At 43.5% G+C, this 9,874-nt stretch overlaps 1 protein-coding gene across 2 annotated transcripts; it reads left to right on the top strand.

The window, feature by feature from the left end:
* Positions 1-885: 885 nt before the first annotated feature.
* FITM2 (fat storage inducing transmembrane protein 2) lies at positions 886-4,862 on the top strand. Of its 2 annotated transcripts, XM_027852368.1 has the most exons (3): positions 886-1,112; positions 3,435-3,572; positions 4,342-4,862. In XM_027852368.1, exons 1-3 carry the CDS (start codon positions 928-930, stop codon positions 4,373-4,375), a joined length of 357 nt encoding a protein of 118 aa, XP_027708169.1. In that variant the 5' UTR covers positions 886-927; the 3' UTR covers positions 4,376-4,862. The 2 variants fall into 2 exon arrangements, with proteins under 2 accessions (XP_027708169.1, XP_027708162.1); XM_027852361.1 differs by having other exon boundaries at positions 3,435-4,862.
* The last annotated feature ends 5,012 nt before the right edge of the window (positions 4,863-9,874 follow it).

Below are 9,874 nucleotides of genomic sequence, written 5' to 3'. Positions count from 1 at the left end.
TTAAAAAGCAAGCAATATGTAATAGAGATTCAGTTTCATAAATAATTTCTGTGTTCCACTGTGTATATGGAAATATTCTTTTTTGGCATTAAAGTACAGAATAAAATATTTATATTTAAAAAATGAATAAATGAGAGAAAGCAAGAGTGTTTGGAAAGCCAGATTTATTTGTCTGAATCCCTATTCAGGTGAGGCCTGAGGTGAGGGCAGAGGGAGTGAGTGGGACGGGCAGGCAGAGCCTCTTAAATCATGCCCTGTCCTCATCCGCCTAAGACCCAGCATGGGTCTGGCTCTAGCTCTGCTCCCAACCTATTTGCAGGTTAGAGATTCAGCGTGTGTGTGTGTGGTCCCCATCTGTACTGGGACCCTAGCATTGCGCCTTCCCTTCCACATCAGTACAGGGATTCCTGCCAAAGCGGCTGTAAATAACAACCCAGGAGATAGAGCGCGTCAGGATGCTTGGGCTAGGCTGGCAGGTAGGAGGTAAGCCGCATCCTGTCTCTTAGCTCAGAATTTTGCTCATTCTTCCAGAAGCTTTCACAGGTAGGGCTGTGTATGTCCTTCCCCTAGCTTCACTGCCCAACGTGGGGCACTTTCAGCAGCACCTCAATCTCAGCATGTAGGGCAGAGTCAGCATTCCAATTCCTTTTTCTCTCCGGGAGTGGGAAGGCGGGGGTTTCGTCTTCTAAGGCTGGAGAATCTGCGCGCCTGCGCATAGGCCACGCGAGCAGCTTAGCGGGCGGGGCCACAGCGCGCTCAGAGCTGGAGGGCGGGGAGGGGCGGGCGGGCGCAGTGGAGGGAACAGAGAGGGCGGGGCCGGTGCACGCTTGCGCAGAAGGGGCGGCCCTGGCGCGAGCGGGGGGCGGGGTCCCCAGGACGGTGGCCGGGAGAGCGCAGAGTAGGGAGCGATTCCCGGTCGGGACGGGGATGGCGGCCGGCATGGAGTACCTGGAACGTTGCTCATGGTTTCTCCGGACTACGCTGGTGCGGGCGGCCGTGCGGCGCTACCTGCCTTGGGCGCTGCTCGCCTTCATGCTGGGCGGCTCTCTAGTCAAGGAGTTCTCCCCGCTGCCCCCAAGCTACCTCAGCAACAAGCGCAACGTCTTCAACGTGTGAGTGTGGTCTTCGCCTTCCGTTGGGTCGTGACCTATTGGGTCAGTCGCAACAGATCGAGGCCGGGGAGGGCTCCCGACTGGGAGGTGCACGAGGATGGGTCGGGTCGTCCCAGAGCGCCCTTTCTGAGGGTGGTGTTGGGAGTGTCTATCGCGACATGAAGATGTCGAATGGGAGATGGGGTTGTCAAGCGACAGCGAGGCTCAGACCTGATCGCCCTGGGACGTGGAGGGCGGCGGGGCCGGGGCTTGTAGGTGAGAACGACCGAAGCCCCGGCTGCCAGGTCATTGGCCCTAGAGCTGGAAGGGACTTTCGAGATCGTCTCCCGCAGGTCCCATTTTTTTCAGATGAGGAAACTGAGGCCCAGGGAGGGGAAGTGACTCCCCCAGGGTCCTCCAAGTGGAGCTCGGATTAGAACCCAGGTCCCTCCGACTCCAAACCCCTTTTTGGAAACGGAAGGAAATTGAGTGTTGTGGTCACCCTCTCCCCATTCCACCCCCCACTGTCGCGACTAACTCACTTTTGGTCAAATTACCCTCGGGGCAAGTCACTTCGCCTGAATGTGGGCCCGTTTCTTGGTCTATTAAAAAAAGGGTTTGGACAAGTCGGTCTGGGATCTGTGTGCTTGACCTTCATCGATTATTGGCGTGTGATTGTGCAGCCTCTGAATCTAGGATGACTGGGAGATGCGGGTCAGGCCGGGACACCCCTGGGCCTGGCAGGTCTGCCGATTTCAGCTGCACCCAGTGAACTTTCCCCTGGATTTTCCTGAAACCTTAGTCACCCGCTGTAAAGTTCATTCTCCTTGGTGTGTGACCGTGGCTTTGGGGCAAGTCTCCCAACCGAACAAACTTCAGGGAAGAACCCAAGACCCGCTGCAAGCAACCGGTTGTTTCTTTGGTTTTCAGGATATTTTCAGCTCTCTTCCTCTCTGGCAGCTGCTGAGAGCCAAATTCTTTGCACCAAGCAGGTATCAGTGCTCATTAATCAGCCCTGGAACTTTGGCATGTAGCAATGATTGACTTGGAACTTTATATTTCTTGGGCAATGTCAAAAACCTTTGAGGCTGGTTGGGTGCTGGCCTTAGTTGATCTTGTGCCCTTGGATTGCACATCCACCTTGAGAAACTGGTCTAAGAATAGATTGTGAAAGGGGTTGATTAGAAATGGTGACACATTCCCACTGTCCATTTGGCCTGTGAGTTGATAGTCTTACTAGGGAAAGGGGGCCATCTGTTGTATCCTTTCCTGGGTGTTGCCAGTGAGACAGTTTCTTGTTGTTTTGGGGAGATCCTTAACTTCTGCTACTTTGTTCCAGGCTTTTGTTATGACTAGTGAGATGAATGGAATTCCCATGGGACTAACCCTAATTCAGGAGGCCTATTCTATGTCTTTGGTGCTGTTGACAAAGTCGTGCAGAATATTTAACCAGTTCCCATTCTGCTTTTTACTTAGAGAAGGCTGTATGGTATAATGGAAATAATAATGATGAAAATAATTGTAGCAGGTCATGTTTCTAAAGCACTTTACAATTTACACAGTGCCTCTTGTATTTTATAATAAAAACTTACTTTTATGTAACCTTTTGACATTTACAAAGCATCCTCTGGTAAGGCACAAGTAATATTATCCGATGAGGAAATTGACCCTCAGAGAGGGGACGTGATTTGCCCGTAATTAGACCAGGTGAGGCAGCATGGCATAGAGGATGAATACTGGACTTGAGATTTGGAAGACCTGCGTTCAACTCCTGCCTCTGACCCTTCCTAGTCACGTGCCCTTGGGCAAGTCACTTCACTTCAGTGTTCTTTGTAAAATGAGGAAGGTGGAGTTGATGATCCAGGCCCCCTTACAGTTCTAAACCTACAATTCTGGTTTCTTAGTCAATTATTGAACCTGTGTCTCCTGACTCCATGTCCAGTGGGCTTTTTTTTTTTCTACTACAGTATACCATGCTGTTTCTTATTTCATTCTTACAATATTACTATCAGGTACGTAATGAAAGTAATTGTTATCCCTACTTTATAAAAGGGAAAATGGAGACTCAGATGAGTGAAATGAATTGCTTATGATCACGTGGCTGGTGAGTGGTAGACTCAGAATTTTTATTATCTATAGCACTCACTAGCTATGTGACCTTGGACAAGTAACCAACACCCTGAGTCTCAGTTTCTCCATCTGTAAAGAAAAAGAGGGAAGGGGTTAGTTGGATTAAATGATCTTCACAGCTCTGATATTCTATATTCTGAGTTGAAAGACTTGAATTAATGGCTGTATTTTTTTCCCTCCTTATCCCTCTGTTTCTACTTTATTCTCTGCCAGGTATTTTGTCAAAGTGGCCTGGGGTTGGACCTTCATTCTCCTCCTGCCTTTCATTGCCCTTACCAACTATCATCTGACAGGGAAGGCTGGTGTAGTCCTCAAGCGGCTGTGCATACTTCTGGTGGGGACAGCGATCTGGTATGTCAGTACAAGTGTCTTCTTGCACATTGAATACTTCACAGGCAGCTGCTACAAATCACCTGCCCTGGAGAGTGTCCAAAAGGAGTATAACAGCAAGGAGGACTGCCGTAAAGGTGGCGGATTCTGGCATGGCTTTGACATCTCTGGCCACTCCTTCCTTCTGACCTACTGTGCTCTGGTCATTGTGGAGGAGATGGCTGTTCTGCAAGAGGTCACGATGGACAGGAGCCACAGCCTATACTTCACTCTCACCTCCTTGGTCGTTGCCTTGGGCTGCTTGGCATACATCTGGATTTGGATGTTCTTTTGCACTGCTGTTTATTTCCATGACCTGTCCCAGAAAGTGTTCGGTACCCTGTTTGGCTTGGTAGGCTGGTATGGAACGTATGGGTTTTGGTACCTGAAACCCTTTTCTCCTGGACTTCCTCCTCAGAGCACCAGTCTGAATTTGAAGCAAGATAGTTACAAGAAATAAAAGAAAAATTAGGGAGGGACAAGAAGGTTAATCTATCTCCGTTTATTTTGATTAGGTATCTTTGCTCAATTATCAATCCTGTCTCACTTGACAGTTTTAGCAAGGGCAGGGGCTGGGGGATGGCGGTCTCACAGCAAGGGAAAAGATGAAAAACATCTTACATTCCCCCAAAAGAAGCTGTCTGGGATCATTTAATGTAGGGGCAATAGCTCTGACCATGAATTGTACTGTTCAACAAGATTGGCCTGGGCTTTGTCTGACCGTGACCTGGGACTTCTCCTTTTTTTTTAGGTCTTTTGGGGACCAGGACTCAGAAAAATGCTGAAGGGCTGGTTATGCCTGGATGCAAGGTTAAGGCCTCAGAACTGTCTTTATCCTCTGTTGTCTCTTAGCTGCCAATTGTCTTTTCATTTGAGTGACTCTTAATATTATTTAAACGTTTGCCTTGGATACTCTTTGCATAAGTCTTTCAGGCTAGGATCTTGCCCATGGGGGGAAAAAGCCTGGAAAAACAGTCTCCTTGTAATATTTACATTTCTTCAGTTGACTGTAAATATTGCAGCCAGATTCTGATTGACTGCCTTTTAAACCGGAGTGCCTTAAAGACAAAAGTGTTAGATAACTTTTGTGCATTCACTGAAAGTGTGTGATTGTCCATCCTTGTTCTGTTGAAACTATGAGAATTCTTGTTTCTTTAAATTCTGTAAAAATGCTGGCAGTAACTAGGTGGTTGGTTAAAGCCTAAAATCATGTTCTTAAGGTTTACAAACCCCCAGTCATGTCTTTTGTTATAAATTTAAATTGTTTTGTTTCTTGTCTTTTTTTTTCCTTTGAGCAATAACTGACTTTTGAAAAACCAAAAATTGTGGTTTGTGATGTTAAATAAGTTGCAGGTAAAAAATTATACAGAATGGAAGGTAACTTAATTTTAAGAGGTTTATTAACTGATTCAAGATGATCTTGCCAGAATTAGTCTTTGTACTAAAATTTCATTTTCCTGAAAATCACTCAGTGATATAAAGAGTACCTTTGTCAGGTAAAAAATGCACATATTGGGCTGCCATGTATTGAAATTTTCTGTTTCTGAAGAAAAATCATGATGTGCTCTTTAGTGTTGAAAGAAAGTATTCCCCATTATGAGTAGTGGCAGGGAGCCAGTGCATTTAGAAAATACCCTAATTATGAGGCATGTGTTCTAGTCCTGGCTCCTCTGCTAACTCGCTTTGTGACCTTTGGCAAATCCTTTCCTTCTTTGGGCCTTGATTTCCTCATCTGTAAAACAAAGAGTTGGAGTAGATCTCTATGAGCCTTCTTTTGGTTTTCAGTTGAATTTTATTTTCAGATCTACATTTTCTTCCTGCCACTTCCACCTAGCCCCTCTTCCAACTGAGAAATCAAGAAAAATGAAACAAACATGTTACAAACATGTATAGGTAAGCAAAATAATTTCTCACATTTAGCCATGTCAAAAAAAAAGTCTCAATCTGTACTCTGAGTTCAGAGTACCTCTTTATCGGGAGATGAGTGGCATGTTTCATTTTGGAATTGTGATTGTTCATTTTGTTGACCAGTGTTTCTATACTTTTCAAAAGTGATTACCTTTACAATATTGCTATTACTCTATAAATATTCTCCTGGTTCTGCTCACTTCATTCTGCATCAGTTCATACAAGCCTTCCCAGGTTTCTCTGAAACCATCCCTTTCATCATTTCTCATAGCACAATAGTATTATATCACAAACATATGCCATAACTTATTCAGCCATTCCTCAATTGGTGGGTACCCACTCAGTTTCTAATTTATTACCACCAAAAAAAAATAACTGCTATAAATATTTTTTGTACATACGAGACCTTTTCTTCTTTCTTTGACCACTTTGGAGTATAGGCATATTAGCAGAATTGCTGAATCAAAGAGTATGCATAGTTTAATAGCTTTTTAGGCATGGTTCCAGATTGCTTTCCAGAATGACTGGACCAGTTCACAGCTCCACCAAACAGTGCAATAATGTACCTGTTTTCCCACAGCCCCTCCAGAAAATTTGTCATTTTCCATTTTGTCAGCTTGACCAATCGATTCTATGGATGTTAGATGAGAGCTTTGTTTTATTTTGCATTTCTGCAATTATTAGTGATTTAAGCATTATTTCATATGGTTGTTGAAAACTTAGATTTCTTCCTCTGGAAACTGCCGGTTCATATCCTTTGACCATTTAGCAGTATAAATTTGAATCAGTTCTCTCTATCTGAGATCCTTTCTGACTCGGACATTCTTTGTGCTTAATAACAACAATAATAAATGGTAATGATGATTATAATAATGGTAACTTACATAGCATTTTAGGGTTTACAAGGTACTTTCCTCATGACCCTATGAAGATCCCTCATTTTACAAATGGGGAGAATGACTTCTGATTCAAATCCTTTGCTTTTTTCCATATATCATACTGCCTCCGTGTTTTGTATTCTGGCATTTGTTTTCTCCCTGTAATAGTCCATGTTCCAAGGTTTCTTCCTGCTCTGACACTCTGTTTTATTAGTCTGTGTTCTGAAGTCTCTTCTAACTCAAACATTATATGTTTCTAAGCTTTACCCACATCCTTCCATTCTGTCTGTATTGCTAAAACTCATTTTCTCTAGATCAGATTCCAACTTTGTTGTTTGTTAGTAATGTCACCTCTTCCCAGTGGAGCACCCAAAAGTTGTAATAATCTGGTCACCTTCACTCATGGGCTGCCTCATTAAACCTTTTAGTCATTTGAAGAAAGCCAGTCTTAAGAAGCTACTTTATCCTCAGCTCTAACCTTAGCAATAGTATTAAGTAACGAACACTACACTTTACTGCCATAGCTCAAGCTTTTATGATGAGCTCTAGAAAGCAGTGGCTGCAAATCTCCTGTTAAGATGTATTTAAGTTATGTGTTCCTGCCGCAGAGTATCAGGTTAATTGTTAATGAATGAAATAATAGATGTAATTATACTCACTGTGACTCTGGCTAGTGGGATTGCATTGTGTGTAAGAAGTGTTGGCAGGATTTGATGGACCCTGACAGTAATCCAGTTCCCCTTGTGAAATTTGGACCAGCCAGGTTTGTCAAAGGCACCTCCCTCTTTTCCTGCCACCTAAAACCGAGAAATGTTTTTCAGGTTCTGACTTCAGCATCTATAGGTAACTGTCACAAATATACTTTATTACTCAGGAAGTTTGTTTGTCAGACTTAAATTTTGGAGTGTTTTTCTCATACTCTTGGTCTGCTTTGGGTTCAGTGTCTTATTCACTATGAGTTGTGAGAGTCAGTTATACATAGTAAGTTTAAGACAGCAGGAAATATTTGGTTCTCCTGTATGAGCTATAATCACCCCTTGCCCTCAGGATCTCCAGTCTTAATCCTTTTTATGAAGGAACAAACAACACATTTGTCCTCTTCTAGGCTGAGACTTAGGACATCTTGATTCAGCATTCAACAAATATTTATTCAGTGCTTTTCAGTAGTTTTGTAGTAGGAAGCTCACATCTTGATTAAGTTACCATCTTTAATGGTCCCTTTTTCCAGAACTGCTAGGCTGGTGACCCATTATATTACACTTCTGCCTGGCAAGAACAAGGCTGGCTCTCTGGCAGCTTTACAAAAAAATCAGAGTCTATTGGACCCCTAAGGCTCCATTTTTCTGAATCCTTATGGCTTTTCAGGGTCCCCCTCCTCCCAGGGGCCCCTTTCCACTTACAATTGTCAAAGAGGAAGATGTGGTGGAAGAAATTAGGACATCGTTTGGGCGAAAAGCAAGAGTTACATCTCCTGTACTCCATTTGGATGCCATTTTGGGTGTCTCTCATGTTCCAAACTCAGCCTTGTTATGTATGTTGAAAGGTAAATATTGTCACCAGGTGCTGAAAAAGAGCCTTCCAAGGGTATCTGGGGTCACAAAACCATGTCATTGTTTTGTCTTCCAGTATTGAGATTCATTCACTTGGGAGCCTTATTCTCCAGGCACATCTGTTATAGTCTGAGTACCAGATTGTATTTAAGAAATGGCTCTTGACGTTGTTAAATACACAGTGGATTGTGTGTGTAAACAATAGAATTAAAGTAAACTAAAAAATGAAAATTCTTGTTTCTGGCCTTTGTTTCTTCTTCCCTCTCTTAAGATGCCTGTGAGCTGGTTGAATTACAGTTGACTTCGTGAGCATTAATTAGCCTGTTCCTTCTTGTGTCATTCCTTTAATGAGAATGCAATGATAATTGTAAAACACTTAGCATAGTGTCTGGCACATAGTAGGTAGTTAATAAATGCTTGTTCTCTTCCCCCATCCCCTTTAATCACCCTAGCCAGGGTGAGCAATATGGTCTGATTTATTTTTAATCTTCAGATTAAACTAGAATGAAGTTCAGTGCTTGAGCAATACCCCTGAAGGTGTTTCTGGCCAACTTGGTTGATGGGAATCAAGTGTTGCCCAAGCCTAATTCTGTGAAACATCAGATCTAGAGCTGGAAAGGACCTTAGAAAATTACCTGATCTAGCTCCCTTGTTTTACATTCAAGAAAATGGAGGTCTGCAGAAGTTAAGTGACTTGCCCACAGTCTCACATAAGGGATATAGGATTTATGACAAGTTCTTCTCCAACTCAAAACCCAGTGTTCTTTTCATTCTACTGTACTGAGCTCATTCCTGCATTTAGCACACTGCTATTCCCACACCTTTACTACACTAAGTCTGCCCTTAAAACTGTCCCCTATGGCTGGGCCTTTTGATGAGGCTATCTGAGAAGCTATAACTGAGCTCAGTTGGGAAAGAGTCGGAATTCCAGCAGATCCCTTATAACCCTGAAAGGAGAGGCATGAGAGGCCTCAGAGGAGACACAACAGACAGGGGCCCCTGATGTTCCCTCCAGTTCTAAGATTTTCACATGGAAGCTTATTTATTCTAAGGGGCCCTAGAAGGCAGAAAAAAGCTGAAAGTGGGGGTGAAGGGAGGAGGGAAAGGTAATAGGAGGCAGATTTCTGCTAAATAAAAGGATGGACGTCTTAATCTGTTGTTGAACAACTGAAATGGGTTAAGCACCTGTTAGTAGTGTCTTGGCCAGGGTTTTCACAAATAACTCTTTGTTCTCTTCCAGCTCTGAGTTTCTAGGATAAGTTAAATGATGATTAGTGTCAGCTTATTTGTCAGTCTGTATTTTATGAGCTCTCTGTGGGGCATTTGCAGACAATTCCATTCAGCACACATTTCTCAAGAGCCTCAGAGGCTCCCACATTAGACTCTTTAGCCCTGAAGAAGGAAAGCATCAGTGACATTCCTTGATCAAAGTCAAAGGCGATGCCCATGGTTTCTCGATGACTTCTAGCACGTAACTGGATACTTTATAGACCCTTGGATATCACTGGTTGAGGTCCTAGAGAGTGGAATGGTGAAATCATAAAAGGTTGGCAACACTAAGGGTGGAATTAGAGATCCCTAATTCCAGCTCCCTCATTTTAGCAATGAAGAATTAGACCCAGTGGGATTAAGTGACTTGCCTGTGGTCAAACTTTAATTAGAACCAAGCAGTAGAATAAAGAGATAGTAGGATGGGAATTAGGAGACTTCAGTCCTAATCCCAGCCCTGCAACTGACCCTAAAGCTGACATTGGGCAAGTTGCTTTTCTACTCTGAGCCTTAGTTTCTCTGAAAAGTAAAAGGGTTGAACCCGATGTTCTTTAAGACCACTTCTAGTTCAAAATCCTATGATATGGAGGGGGTGGAGGATCTTTCCCTTCTATCTGTGCCTGTCATCTTTGGGTTGATGGGAATCAAGTGTTGCCCAAGCCTAATTCTGTGAAACATC

Source organism: Vombatus ursinus, unplaced genomic scaffold (genome assembly GCF_900497805.2).
Source record: "Vombatus ursinus unplaced genomic scaffold, bare-nosed wombat genome assembly UNPS02000580.1, whole genome shotgun sequence".
NCBI classification, from domain to species: Eukaryota; Metazoa; Chordata; class Mammalia; order Diprotodontia; family Vombatidae; genus Vombatus; species Vombatus ursinus.
This window is presented reverse-complemented; position numbering and strand designations above follow the sequence as displayed.